This window comes from Hyla sarda, unplaced genomic scaffold (genome assembly GCF_029499605.1).
Source record: "Hyla sarda isolate aHylSar1 unplaced genomic scaffold, aHylSar1.hap1 scaffold_1694, whole genome shotgun sequence".
Taxonomy (NCBI): domain Eukaryota; kingdom Metazoa; phylum Chordata; class Amphibia; order Anura; family Hylidae; genus Hyla; species Hyla sarda.
In genome coordinates, this window is record NW_026608335.1 from 17,570 (window position 1) to 33,321 (window position 15,752).

General features: G+C 41.8%; 1 protein-coding gene across 7 annotated transcripts in view; it reads right to left on the bottom strand.

Moving 5' to 3' along the window:
- Window positions 1-7,280: 7,280 nt before the first annotated feature.
- LOC130311911 (low-density lipoprotein receptor class A domain-containing protein 1-like) overlaps window positions 7,281-15,752 on the bottom strand; it is a 45,949-nt gene continuing 37,477 nt past the window's right edge. For all 7 annotated transcript variants that reach the window (XM_056552548.1, XM_056552549.1, XM_056552545.1 and 4 more), the window contains 2 exons: window positions 14,996-15,118; window positions 7,281-7,655 (listed from right to left, as the gene is read on the bottom strand). In XM_056552548.1, the coding sequence (XP_056408523.1) occupies window positions 7,519-7,655; window positions 14,996-15,118 (260 nt within the window). In that variant the 3' untranslated portion in view covers window positions 7,281-7,518. The remainder of the gene's footprint in view (window positions 7,656-14,995; window positions 15,119-15,752) is intronic.

The following is a 15,752-nucleotide window of genomic DNA, read 5'->3' on the forward strand; positions in this document are numbered from 1 at the left end:
TGTTTCTACGTAGTACATTTTTCGGTAAAAATGACACTTTCTCTTTATTCTGTAGGTCCATACGGTTAAAATGATACCCTACTTATATAGGTTTGTTTTTATTGTACTTCTGGAAAAAATCATAACTACGTGCAGGAAAATTTATGTTTAAAATTGTCATCTTCTGACCCCTATAACTTTTTTATTCTGCGTATGGGATGGTATGAGGGCTTTTTGCGTCGTGATCTGAAGTTTTTAGCAGTACCATTTTTGTAATGATTGGCCTTTTTGATCGCTTTTTATTCATTTTTTCATGATATAAAAAGTGACCAAAAATACGCTTTTTTGGACTTTGGAATTTTTTTGCGCATACGCCATTGACCGTACAGTTTAATTAATGAGAGATTTTTATAATTCGGACATTTCCGCACGCGAAGATACCATATATGTTTATTTTTATTTAGTTTTTTTTTTTTTTAAATAGGAAAAGGGGGGTGATTCAAACTTTTATTAGGGAAGGGGTTAAATGATCTTCTTTATTCACTTTTTTTTTCCCTTTTTTTTTTTTTTTTTTTTCTTTTTTGCAATGTTATAGCTCCCATAGGGACCTATAACACTGCACACACTGATCTTTTACATTGATCACTGGTTTCTCATAGGAAACCAGTGATCAATGATTCTGCCGCTTGACTGCTCATGCCTGGATCTCGGGCACTGAGCAGTCATTCGGCGATCGGACAGCATGGAGGCAGGTAGGGATCCTCCGGCTGTCATGTAAGCTGTTCGGGATGCCGCGATTTTGCCGCGGCGATCCCGAGCAGCTCCCTGAGCTAACCGGTATTAGTTTACTTTCACTTTAGACGTGGCATTCAACTTTGAACGCCGCGTCTAAAGGGTTAATATCGCGCGACACCGCGATCACTGCCGTGCGCTATTAGCCACGGGTCCTGGCCGTTGCTAGGTGCCGGGCCCGACCCGCTATGACGAGGCCCCACGTTATAGAATGGGAGCTGACCCATGACATACATGTATGCCATGGGTCGGGAAGGGGTTAAATATTGATTTATATATACAATTTGTCTACTTTATGTTGGCATCATAAAGTTGACATGTTTTTACTTTTGGAAGACATCAGAGGGCTTTAAAAGTACAGCAGCAGTTTGGCAAACTTTTTACAAAATTTTCAAAATCTGAATTTTTCAGGGACCAGTTCAGTTTTGATGTGGATTTGAAGGGCCTTCATATTAGAAATACCCCATTATAAAACCTGCACCCCTCAAGTATTCAAAATGATGTTCAGAAAGTGTTAACCCTTTAAGGTGTTTCACAGGAATAACAGCAAAGTGAAAGAGAAAATTCAAAATCTTCATTTTTTTTTTTTTTTTTTTTTGTAGACCAAATTTTTGAATTTTTACAAGGGGTAAAAAAGAAATCCCCCTCAAAATTTGTAACCAAATTTATCTTGAGTAAGGAAATGTGGATGTAAAGTGCTCCGCGGGCGCAGTAGAGGGCTCAGAATGGAAGGAGTGACGATGGGATTTTGGAGTGAATTTTGCTGAAATGGTTTTTGGGGGGAATGTTGCATTTAGGAAGCTCCTATGGTGCCAGAACAGCAAAAAAAAAAAAAACACATGGCATACTATTTTGGAAACTACACCCCTCAAGGGATGTAACAAGTGGTACAGTGAGCTTTAACACCCCAGTTGTTTGACTTTTCGTTAAAGTTGGATGTGTAAACGAAAAAAAAATGTCTTCACTAAAATGCATTTTTCCCCAAATTTTTACAAGGGGTAATAGAAGAGATGGGTTTACAAATTTTGGGGGGCATTTTCTCCCGAGTATGGAAATAGCCCATGTGTGGACTTAAAAAGTGCACTGTGGGCGCACTACAATGCACAGAAGAGGAGTCGCATTTTCTAAAGCAAATTTAGCCGAAATGGTTTTTGGGGGGGCATGTAGCATTTAGGAAGCCCCTATGGTGCTAGAAAAGACGGAAAAAAAAACACATGGCCCACTATTTGGGAAAGGCCCCTCAAGGAATGTAACAAGGGGTACAGTGAGCCGGAACACCCCACAGGTGTTTGCATTCTTTATTTAACATTCAACTTTAGCTGAAATTTGTCAATTCCCCCCCCCACTAAAATGCTGGTGTTACGCCAAATGTTTTCATTTTCACAAGGGGTAATAGGAGGAAAAGCCTCCCAAAATGTGTAGCAGTTTCTTCTGAGTATGGAAATACCCCATAGGTGGATGTGAAGGGCTCTGTAGGCGAACTACAATGCTCAGAAGAGGAGTGCCATTGGGCTTTTGGAGAGAGAATTTGTTTGGAATGGAAGTTGGTGCCATGTGCATGAAAGCCCCCATGGTGCCAGAACAGTGGACCCACATGTGACCCCATTTTGGAAACTACACCCCTCACAAAATGTAATAAGGGGTGCAGTGAGCATTTACACCCCACTGGTGTTTGACAGATCTTTGGAACAGTGGACAGTGCAAATGAAAAATTTTATTTTTCATTTTCACGGACCACTGTTTAAAAAATCTGACACCTGTGGGGTGTAAATGCTCACTGCACCCCTTGTTCCGTGAGGGGTGTAGTTTAAAAAATGGGGTCACGTGAGGGGGGGGGGGGTCCACTGTTCTGGCACCATAGGTGCTTTGTAAACGCACATGGCCTTCAATTCCCGACACATTCATTCTCTAAAAGCCCAATGGTGCTCTCCTTCTGAGCATTGTAGTGCACCTGCAGAGCACTTCACATCAGCATATGGGGGATTTCCATACTCAGAAGAAATGGGGTTACAAATTTTGGGGGCTTTTTTCCTATTTTCCCTTGTGAAAATGAAAAATTTGGGGTAACACCAGCATTTTAGCGAAAAATAATTTTCATCCAACTTTAACGAAAATTCGTCAAACACCTGTGGGGTGTTAAAGCTCACTATAACTCTTTTTACGTTCCGTGAGGTGTACAGTTTCCAAAATGGGGTCACGTGGGTATATATTTTTTGGCGTTTGTCAGAACCGCTGTAAAATCAGCCACCCATGTGCAAATCACTAATTTAGGCCTTAAATGTACATAGTGCTTTCTCACTCCTGAGCCTTGTGCGCCCGCAGAGCATCTTACGTCCACATATGGGATATTTCCATACTCAGGAGAAATTGGGTTACAAATTTAGGGGGTCTTTTTTTTCCTTTTACCCCTCGTGAAAATGAAAAGTATGGGGCAACACCAGCATGTTAGTGTAAAAAATAAAAATGTTTTACAATAACATGCTGGTGTAGACCAACATTACCTTTTCATAAGTGGTAAAAGGAGAAAAAGCCCCCCAAAATTTGTAACACAATTTCTCCCAAGTACAAAAATACCCCATATGTGGCCCTAAACTGTTGCCTCGAAATACGACAAGGCTACGGTGTGAGAGCGCCATGCGCATTTGAGACCTAACTGATTTGCATAGGGACGGACCCAGATGCAAGCATTACACTTGCCTCAGATACCAAATACCAACAAACCTACAACACTGTTTCCCAAACAGTGTCTCCAGCTGTTGCAAAACTCCCAACAGCCTGGACAGTCAATGGCTGTCCGGCAATACTGGGAGTTGTTGTTTTGCAACAGCTCGAGGCTCCGTTTTGGAAACTGCCGTACGAGATGTTTTTCATTTTTATTGGGGGGGTATATATATGTAGTGTTTTGTGTAGTGTTTTTAGGGTACATTCACATGGCGGGGGTTCACAGCACGTTTCCCACTGGGAGTTTGAGCTGCGGCGAAAAATTTGCCGCATCTCAAACTTGAAGTGGGAAACTCACTGTAAACCCCCGCCTGTGTGAATGTACCCTGTACATTCACAGATTGGGGGGAGATAAGTGTTAGGGGATAAGTGTTATATCACTGCAGATGTCCTTCAAGGCTAAAATAGGCAGCACCATTAAGGGGTTAATCTTCCTGATGTGTGTTGCAGAAAAAGGAAACAAAAAAAAAAACATTTGGGGAAGACTGACAAAAAGAACTAAACAAATAACTTTCAAGTACTGTATTATAAACCTACATTTTGCTCAGGACACAATAGGTCAAAGCATCCCTGGTCATAAAAGGGTTAAAGTGTAAAGTGGGTGCACCACACAACCTACCACACACAACTTGAGGACAGGAATGGTGCTGTATTTTATTTATTTATTTATTTTTTTATCTGCTATGTTTTTAAAATCCTGGACAACTCATTTATCCGGGACCCAAAAAAAAGTCATATGGCTTAATGCGTAAAAAGGAAGTCAGTCCTAATTCCACTGACTTTCTGTAAACTACAGGATGACATCATCACCTATTAGATCACGTCTGCTAGATCACAGACCCCCTCCCAGCTCTATCTGTATACTGCTGCTGCCATCTCTATGGGATCAGGATATATAGGGGGAGATTTATCAAAACCGCTGCAGTTGCCCATAGCAACCAATTAGATTTCTTCTTTCATTTTTGAAAAATGAAAGAAGCTATACGATTGGTTGTTCTGAGCAACTGCTCCAGTTTTCCTCTGCATAGGTTTTGATAAATCTCCCTGTGTTTTTTGCTGCGTTTGTTCTGCTTTTGCTATGATTTTCCCAGAATCACAGCAAAAAGGTGCTATTTTACTGCAGATCATTGGTAAAATAAGTCGTATTTTCAGCAATTTAGGAAAATCTTAGAAAACAGACAAAATTCAACGTGCGAAGACACCTCAGGTGTTGTTATAGGTCAAATCACTTTCAACTCATGGCAATATTTCTCTAATAAATGCTTAAAAAAAAAAAAGAAAATACATCAAAACTGCACATAATGTGAACTGACCTCAACCCACTTATGAGTCTGTGGTATTGGATGTTATGCAGGCAGATGGAATTACCCTAGGGGCAGATGGCATTAACCCCTTGTATTCATGACACCAGGGCGTGGTTTATCCTCAATACCACCTGAAGGTATACTGCTGGATCCTGGGCTAGGCACCGGGGCAATAATGACTTTGACACCAAGTTACGGACAACGGTAGCTTTACTGAGGTTAGACAGGTGGAAAAGTCTATACAGTTCATCTAGGCCCACGGAGGTGACCAGTAACTTCAGAGACATTAAGGGCTTACTGGGACATGCAGTGGTTTTGGACAATTTAATGCAGGCCACGATGACTTGACAATAGATGACTGTGACTGACTTGACTGGAGACAGACTAAGGCTGGGTTCACACCACGTTTTGTTAAATACGGTTCCCGTATACGGCTGGGAGGAGGGGGCGGGGCTTAATCGCGGTGCCCGCACTCAGCCGACTGGTGTGAACCGCAGCCTCAGGTCGGCTTCGTTTTCAGCTGTATGCAGCATTTTTGCCTACGGTCGGGAAACCGCATACGGCCGAAAACGAAGCCGACCGGAGGCTGCGGTTCACTCCGGTCGGCTCATAGACATGCATTAAATACGGTTCCCGAATACGGCTGAGTGCGGGTGCCGCGATTAAGCCCCGCCTCCCAGCCGTATACGGGAACCGTATTTAACAAAACGTGGTGTGAACCCAGCCTAAGCTGTGACTTTAGCTTACTTGTAGCTTGTGGCTGCAGACTTGACTTGAGGCCTCCTATGACTCCAGACACACTCTTAGGCTAAGTTTCTACTTGTTTTTTTTCCCTGTGTTTTATGGTATGGAAAAAAACTGCATCTGGCGTTTTTTCTTTTGTGTGGAAATTGCATCTTTGGCCCCTTTGGTGTTTTTTTTTTGTACCCAAAATTTGTTGGGTACCAAAAAAAAAAAGGATGCAGTAGTGATGGAAAAAATGTATTTAACAAAAATTATATTTTTTATAACGAAATTTTATTTAATTTTTAATAGTGTGTGTTTCACTTTTTTCCTCTCTTTTTTGACATTTTTTAGATAGTACTACTACTCCCAGCATGGAACAGTGTGTGTTCCATGCTGGGTATAGTAGTACCACCTAAAAAATTAAGAATAAAAAGTGAAAAAAACACACATACTACATTTTTATTATTGTCGGCTACATTTTTAGTGCCCTGCCTGCACACATAACTTGTTCCCGGTTTAAAAATTTATAAAAAATGTTGTTATATTCCATAACTACTGTATCTTTAAATTTTTTTTTTTTTAATGGTACCCTACGAAATTTTATTAAAAAAAGGTATCTCCATCACTTTTTTTGGATCACTGAAGTCCAAAAGAGAATAAAAACCGCCTGAAAAAACGCCCGAAGAAACTTGGCCTTAGGCTCGACTGCACCTCAGCAAAGACTCAGGAACTAAGTGAGAGAAGAAACTCCTCCCAGGGCTTTTATGGGGGAGACTCTGGTGGGGTCCCAATGATCACCCTTAAGTCACCTGGTCACAGATACCTCCTGGGTAACAATCACATGACAACTCACCTGACACCACATCCTCAGCCAGGGGATACAAGGGAAACCATTTCAGTAAAGGATTTAAATCCAAAATGGAGCCTAACCCTTGCCTGCAATATCCACTAAAACAGGTAACCTCAAGGCATACATAAGAATATTTAAATTATTCTCGAGTAATAGCCTATACTATATATGTGTGTATATATATATATATATATATATGGCATATATTAGAAAATACTTCCAGTGTGTACCTCTGATGAATACTTTTAGAATGAAGTTTGACTAATGAAGCTGGCAAGATGATAAATGTGACATCTATTGTAAGAGACTTCCCACCTCCTCCTGGTAGTAACAAAGATCGGGAGCAGCACAACCTGCTGTTTTTATTTTATTATTTAAGTTTTCCTTCATATAAATTATGTTCTGCATGTTATATACAGTACATGAAATGTCCAGCCTCGACCTGTAGAAGAGAGAAATGCAGTACAGTCTGTATATTTATATATGTTATCAGCCCTTTAAAGGGGTACTCCACTGGAAAACATTTTATTTTTAAATCAACCGGTGCCAGAAATTAAACAGATTTGTAAATTACTTCTATTAAAAAATCTTAATCCTTTCAGTACTTATCAGCTGCTGTATGTTCCAGAGGAAGTTCTTTTATTTTTGAATTTCCTTTCTGTCTTACCACTCTCTGCTGACATCTCTGTCCATTTTAGGGACTGTCCTGAGTAGGAGCAAATCCCCATAGCAATCCTCTCCTGTTCATGGACAGTTCCTAAAATGGACAGAGGAGTCAGCAGAGAGCACAGTGGTCAGACAGAAAGGAAATTCAAAAAAAGAACTCCCTGTGGAGCATATAGCAGCTGATAAGTACTAGAAGGATTAAGATTTTTTTAATAGAAGTAATTTACAAAACTTTCTGGCACCAATTGATTTAAAAAATTTTTTTTTTCCAAGGGAGTACCCCTTTAAAGTCTCTGATGCATTAGCAGTATCTCAGATGTGAAGACGTACTGTATGTTCTAGATGCACTATAGCAATAGGAACTACACAAAGTCGAAGTCTAAAAAAGTTCATCCATTGTTTGCCATAGAGACCAGTGTACTGTCCCTGAATGTAGGGTCTTCTCACTCAAATATTGAACTGGGTCCTTACTGTGACGTCTCAGCTACAAGATTTTTCGTCGCTCCAGTCTGTACAGTCCTGAATATTATCATTACAGCGGGTTTTAGGGATGCAGTCACAATCGGCAAAGAAGACGGTGTTACATCTCCAGCCTGGACATGGAGGGCAGCGTAGAGCTGAAAGATATAAAATTATCTATCATATGAAAATGCTATTTACCGTAATCTATCTTTCTATAAAGCATATCTCTAAATGTTGTTAAAACTGCTCAGGCAAGATGGCTGCCCCCATAATAATATACTAAAAATGTAATTAAAAAAATGACATTCAGAACAAAGAAACATTAGAAAACTGAACATGTTTCAGTATCTGGATCTAATCCGTAAAATAAAAAACAAACCAAGAAGCACATTCACTTTCTTCTGTGGGTCTATATAAACAGGAAAACCGTAATTCTGTCAATATTTCTCTTTTTTTTTTACTTGATGTGTGGTTCAGTGTTTATCTCTTTGGCTTTTGCTGTCCTGGTTGTGAAACAATGTTCTACAGGGAGGGGGAGGTTTAGCTGCTATTGTCTTTTCTATACACTGGTGCCACCTTTTGTTTTAATTTTGTTCTTTTTCCAGCAGCCTCCTCATTATCATTTCAAACAGAACAGAAAGTCTCAGCTCAAAATTAAGCCTAGTGGCCAGACTGAAAATTGCATGATTTTTAGGATTAATTTACAATACATATAGTAAATTAAAAAATCTAAAACAAAATACTAAAAATTAAGCATTAAAACTTGATTTATTTTCGGATTACATATTTCCATAAGTCTTCAAAGAGTATCTCTCATCTCATGAGAACTGTTTCTGTGCTGCCTTCGCAATGTATTTTACATGCTTGGCACTCAGCAGGGTCTGTCCCTTTAAGACCCTCCATTTTCTTGAAGCCTAGAGGCGGGCCTTCTCTCTAAAGTCTAGGGCTAGCCCCGGCAAGTCTAATTCATTCCAGCTCCAGCCACCACAGTGACCAGATCCACAGGACTTCTTAAAGCTAATACAGACTGTAAATCTGATAAATACCAAAGCCTGTGAGTAAGGAATTGCTAGTTATCTTGTGTAGAGAGATGCTCGGCATTTGTAGATAGATAATGTGTGTTTTCAGTGTGTAGTAAGTGAGCACATGTTAGACTATCTATGTATTAGCTATGCATAATGTAAGGCACTTGAATAGCCATGCTTATATTTGTCTTTCATATGTTTGTTTTACAGTTTTACCGCGTGTGTTCATTATATCTCAGTAAAGATTACATCAGTTAAGCAAACCAGCGTGTCTTTCCTTGAGATTCGGTATAAACTTGATGTGAAGCTGTGTCCACGAGACAGCGGAGACATTATAGTAAAAAGGCTTTTAAAACGTTATCAGAAGCAGTTAATCAGCTTTGAATCGTCCGCAGCAGTAAAAAAGACTCATAAATCCTGTGCCCTGCAGTCTGTGTCGGAGTAAGGGCGCGAAGCACTAGAAAGTGAAACTAATTCTCTCACGTGCTATAACACCGCTGTGCTGTGTCCAGTCATCATCATTATCTGCGCTGCCAGCTAAATCAAGATGCAGAACCCAGAGAACAGCACTCTGACAGTTAACCCTCAATGCTCCTATAAAGAGGAAGACACCTTGCAAAGAAGTAGATCTAGGTGCACAACATTGTCTAGAGCGTCCAGTCAAACAAATCTAACTTCGGTTAGCGCCGATGCATCAAGATTTAAACGCCATAGTTCTAGACACTCAAGCACCACCAGCCTGTCATCCGCTAGCGCCATAGCAACTAAGGCAAGAGCGAAAGCAGAGGCAGCTTGTGCAATGGCGTCCTATGCAAAGCAGGAAGCTGAATTGATGAAAGAACAAGCTGAAGTGCAAGCATCTTTACACTTACTGCAACAGCAGAAAAACGCTGCAGCAGCCTTAGCCGAGGCAGAAGTTCTCACAAGGGTTGCCGAAGCTCAGTTCGCTGACATAGAAACCCAGATGTCACCCCTCAGCGCAAGCCAACGTACTCGTGAGTACATACAGTCACAAGCAACCATGTACACTGACCAGCAGTTCAATTATGCACCAAGACCATCATTGACTCCACCAGCAATAAGCAACTTTGATACTATGCAACACTGCAAGACTGAATTAGAACCTCAGGGTAGGAAGTCAAGTGGTCGCATGCTCAGAGACCAATCTGCCAACCTGACAAGAGTGCAAACGGATGCTGATGTACTACCTCCTCAAGCAAATACAAGTCTGGATTATAGCAGAAAGACTTACAACAGAGGAGAACAAAGCAGACTTAGTCAATTACCTCATCAGCCTTACCAGCCGCAGCCATACCCTGAGTTTACACCCAGGAAGTATTCACCAGTTGCAGCAAGAGCTACAGAGGTAGCAAGATTCCTGATGCGCCGTGAGATAGTGAGCGCTGGTCTCATGAAATTCGACGACCGTCCAGAAAACTACTGGGCCTGGAAGTCATCTTTCCTAAGCGGTACCCAAGACTTAGATCTGACAGACAGAGAAAAGCTTGATCTGCTCGTCAAATGACTAGGACCAGAGTCCACGGAGCAAGCCCAAAGAATCAGATCAGTACATGTTCATGACGCAGCAGCAGGACTTGCAATGGTGTGGAGGAGACTAGAACACTGCTATGGGTCACCTGAAGTGATTGAAGATGCTCTTCTGAAGAGGAAAGAAAACTATCCAAGAATGACAAACAAAGACAATCAAAAGCTGAGAGGGTTTGGGGACCTACTCTTAGAAATAGAAGCCGCTAAGTCTAGTGGACATCTGCCAGGTCTCTCATACTTAGATACAGCACGTGGAGTTGATCCCATAATCGAGAAACTTCCTTTCAACTTGCAGGAAAGGTGGGTCACTCAAGCATCAAGATACAAGAAAGAACATCGAGTCGCATTTCCACCATTTGCCTTCCTTGCTGAATTCATCGTAGACCAAGCTGAAACACGCAATGATCCAAGCTTTGCTTTCCTGAACAAGAGAACTGCAAGCTCCCCAAAGGTAGAGCAAAAACATCCAACGCCTTACAAAGAACGCAGAGCAACAGTTTCTGTACGGAAGACAGAAGTCTCGCCTGAGTCTGCAGTCAATCAGGAAGACAACACAAGTAAGAAAGTTGAGGAGCCAGACAAAATATGTCTCATCCACAACAAGCCTCATCCACTAAGAAAATGTCAGTCTTTGTACAGTCTTTTGCAAATTGCAAAAGACTGTACAAAAACAATAAAATGCACAGAGTGCAACAGTGACAAACACCTGTCAGCACTACACCCAGGACCACCACCATGGAAACAAGAAGTTCCAGCAACTCAAGAAGATCATGGTGGGGAGCAAGGCGAGAGTACAACGCCAGCAGTAACCTCAAAGTGTACTGAGATCTGTACAGAGCAGGGCCGCCCCAGATCATGTTCCAAGATATGCTTAGTCAAGGTGTATCCTGCAGGCTTCAGAGAAAAAGCAATCAAGATGTACACAGTCTTGGATGAACAGAGTAACAGATCTCTGGCAAAAACAGAGTTCTTTGACCTCTTCGGTGACAAAGGAAGTCCAACTCCATACACCCTGAAGACTTGTTCTGGAGTTGTAGAGACAACAGGGAGAAGAGCAAACAACTACATCATTGAGTCATTAGATGGAAAGACAAAGGTGACTCTTCCTACTCTCATAGAATGTGATGAGATACCAGACGACAGGTCAGAGATCCCCACACCTGAAGTTGCTCGTCATCACCCCCATCTGGTGCGAATAGCAGACCAGATACCAGCACTAGATCCAGATGCTGCAATCATCCTTCTACTTGGGAGAGATATCCTCAGAGTGCACAAAGTCAGAGAACAGTACAATGGGCCACACAATGCACCATTTGCACAACGCCTTGATCTCGGATGGGTCATCGTTGGAGAAGTATGTCTAGACGGACTCCACAAACCAGAAAAGGTAAATGTCTACAGAACACATCTGTTACAGAATGGTCGTACATCTTGTCTTTGCCCATGTACCAACAGTCTACACATTAAAGAGAGACTTGTAAACCCAACACATCATCGGAGTATCCAGAGGTGCATGGAAGACTTAGCCTCAACTGGAGATACAGATGAACTGGGCTGTAAGGTGTTTGAAAGAACACGAGATGACGACAAGCTAGCACCCTCGGTGGAAGATACTCTCTTCCTTGAGATTATGGACAGAGAAGTCTTCAGAGACAAATCAGGCAGCTGGGTAGCCCCTCTACCCTTCCGGTCACCACACCATCGCCTTCCTGACAACAAAGTACAAGCAGAGAAACGCTTCACCTCGTTACAGCACATGCTACAAAGAAAGCCAAATATGAAGAAACACTTCCAAGCCTTCATGCAAAAGATCTTTGATAACGATCAAGCTGAAAGGGCACCACCACTACAAGAGAACCAAGAACACTGGTACTTACCAATATTTGGGGTGTACCATCCTCAGAAACCAGGCCAGATACGCGTAATATTTGACTCTAGTGCGAAGCACAAAGGCATCTCACTAAATGATGTCCTTCTCAGCGGACCTGACCTGAACAACACACTCCTTGGAGTACTCATCAGGTTCAGAAAAGAACTCGTAGCAGTGACAGCAGACGTACAACAGATGTTCTACTGTTTCCTTGTTCGTGAAGATCACAGAGACTACTTAAGGTTCCTGTGGTATGAAGACAATGACTTTAACAAAGAAATCACAGAGTACAGGATGAAGGTACATGTGTTTGGAAACAGCCCTTCTCCAGCTGTAGCTATCTACAACCTGATACGAGCAGCACAGCAAGGTGAAAGACATGGTCAAGAAGCCACACAGTTCGTCATGAAGAACTTCTACGTAGATGATGGACTTGCTTCTTTCTCCAGCAACGAAGAAGCTATCAACGTCCTGAAAAGTACAAGAGAAATGTTGGCAGAATCCAACATAAGACTGAACAAGGTAGCTTCCAACAGCAACAGAGTCATGAAAGCATTTCCAATGGAAGACCATGCTAAAGACCTTAAAGACTTGGATCTAGGAACAGAATCCCCACCCTTGCAAAGAAGTCTTGGGATTAGTTGGGACCTGAAGACTGACAGTTTCACCTTCAGGGTCTCCAGAGAATAGAAGCCATTCACAAAAAGAGGTGTCCTATCTACAGTCAACAGTCTTTACGACCCCCTGGGGTTCGTAGCACCCATCATCATGCAAGGTAAAGCTCTTTTGAGACAGATCACTACTGAGCAAGAACAAAGTGACTGGGACGTACTACTACCTGAAGAGAAGGAAATGCAGTGGAAGTTGTGGAAAGACTCATTGTTAGAGCTTGAACAACTCAACATCCCTAGACCATACGTATCTGTTTCCTTGTCTGCTACAAAGAGAAGAGAAATATGCATATTCTCTGACGCCTCCACTATGGCTATCGCATCTGTCGCCTACCTTAGGGTAATAGACACTGAGGGACAAAGCCATGTCGGGTTCCTCATGGGAAAATCTAAGCTGGCTCCCAGACCGGCTCACACTGTCCCACGTCTAGAATTTTGTGCTGCTGTCTTAGCTGTGGAAATGGCAGACATGATTACAACAGAACTGGACATTGAGATCCATGCAGTGAACTTTTATACAGACAGCAAGATTGTGTTAGGATATATTCACAACGCTTCAAGAAGATTTTATACATACGTGGCCAACAGAGTGACACGTATCAGAAAGTCTACAAGTCCAGAACAGTGGCATCACATCAGCACAGACAAGAACCCAGCTGATCATGGGACAAGACTAGTGCCAGCTGCTGCGCTCAAGCAAACTAACTGGTTTGTAGGTCCATCTTTTCTTCGTAAACCAGAAACCAAAGAAAATACTCAGGTAGAGACCTTTCAGCTCATAGAACCAGATCAAGACAAAGAGGTAAGACCTCAAGTTGCAGCTTGTAGGACTATAGTTACAAGAGACAGTCTGGGCGCTCATAGATTTGAAAGGTTTTCCAGCTGGAAGTCGCTGACCCGTGCAATCGGAAAACTTATCTGTCTAGCCAGATCCTCCTGCAGAGCTACCAATACTGATCAGCGTAGCAACGACCACCTTGAACAAGCCAAGGTCACGATCATCAGATGCGTCCAACAGGAAGTCTTTAAAGAAGAAATCCAGGGCCTTCTGAAAAAGGAAGAGATTTCTCAACACAATTCACTCAAGGACTTGTACACCAAGCAAAGGAAACAAGTTCAAAGTCTTGCGGACATTTTCTGGAAGAGATGGAGACAGGAATACCTGATAATATTCCAGCCACGCAAGAAATGGCAAGATGACAAGCCCAATTTACAAGTTGGAGACGTTGTTTTACTGAAAGACTCTCAGGCCCACAGGAACGAGTGGCCTATTGGACTCATTGTGGGGACTGATCCTAGTAGGGATGCTAGAGTTAGAAAGGTTGAAGTTAGGATTGTTAGACAGGGCATTCCCAAAGTGTATGCAAGGCCAATTTCTGAAGTAGTTTTACTTCTGTCCAAGGGTTAGTGGCATAACAAAAAAGTATGCCAGGTGGGGAGTGTGCTGCCTTCGCAATGTATTTTACATGCTTGGCACTCAGCAGGGTCTGTCCCTTTAAGACCCTCCATTTTCTTGAAGCCTAGAGGCGGGCCTTCTCTCTAAAGTCTAGGGCTAGCCCCGGCAAGTCTAATTCATTCCAGCTCCAGCCACCACAGTGACCAGATCCACAGGACTTCTTAAAGCTAATACAGACTGCAAATCTGATAAATACCAAAGCCTGTGAGTAAGGAATTGTTAGTTATCTTGTGTAGAGAGATGCTAGGCATTTGTAGATAGATAATGTGTGTTTTCAGTGTGTAGTAAGTGAGCACATGTTAGACCCTATCTATATATTAGCTATGCATAATGTAAGGCACTTGAATAGCCATGCTTATATCTGTCTTTCATATGTTTGTTTTACAGTTTTACCGTGTGTTCATTATATCTCAGTAAAGATTACATCAGTTAAGCAAACCAGCGTGTCTTTCCTTGAGATTCGGTATAAACTTGATGTGAAGCTGTGTCCACGAGACAGCGGAGACATTATAGTTTCAATAAATACTAAAGTACTCTGGAATATCTTTCTTGAACTGGCCTTGTGTTGCTCTTCTGTGCATTCCTTCTGAAGATTTATGAATAACTGACAACTATTTTAGAATTTCTTAAATTGATAGAATGTGTCCCTAGACAGTGCAATGAATGCTGACACTATAAAAAAAAAAAAAAGAGAGAGTATGAATACACTCCCCTGACAAGAGGAATGGTAACGCCCATTTGTCGATTTATGCATGCTTTTCCTGATTACACAAGAAAGCGGTGTTAGAAGTGGTAAAAATTCTATGATAGTAGACATGTAAAAAGGGCAAATACTTTACTTGTTGCACAATACCTTGCTAAGGCTTCCCATTACCATATCCTAAAAAAAACTATGCTTGACAGATTGTTGCCCGTTTTGCGATACCTGTTTCATCGGAGCAGTCTCCGCAGTCATTCCTGTTGTCACAAAGCTTGTCAATGTATGTCCACGATCTCTTGTTTGCACACTTGAACACCAAGCCTTCTGGAAGACTATTAGGTAAATTTCCTATTTTGTGTTAAATAAAACATTTGTTAGGTAGATCAATAATGTGCCATAAGAAACAATGACTGTGGAAATACTGTCTTTAGAAGGTGACACTTTAAATGAGCTTTGTCTGATACAAAAACTTTTTATATGTTGTACATCTTGGCAAAACATTAACCTTTCTAATACACTTTCTAAGAAAATTTTATTTAAGGTTTATAGAAATCATGGCTTATAAAAAATCATGGCTTATAAAATCATGGCTTTGTCTAAGCGTAAGCACAGACATGGATAAAGTCCTGTAAGTGAGGGTGCGCTAGCACCGAGGAGTCCTATCAGACAGAAAAGAGCACAGAGGAGTGCTATCAGACAGGAGAGAGCACAGAGGAGTGCTATCAGACAGGAGAGAGCACAGAGGAGTGCTATCAGACAGAAGAGAGCACAGAGGAGTCCTATCAGACAGGCGAGAGCACACAGGAGTGCTATTAGACATGAGAGAGCACAGAGGAGTGCTATCAGACAGGAGAGAGCACAGAGGAGTACTATCAGACAGGAGAGAGCACAGAGGAGTACTGTCAGACAGGAGAGAGCCTAGAGGAGTAATATCAGACAGAAGAGAGCACAGATGAGTCCTATCAGACAGGAGAGAGCACAG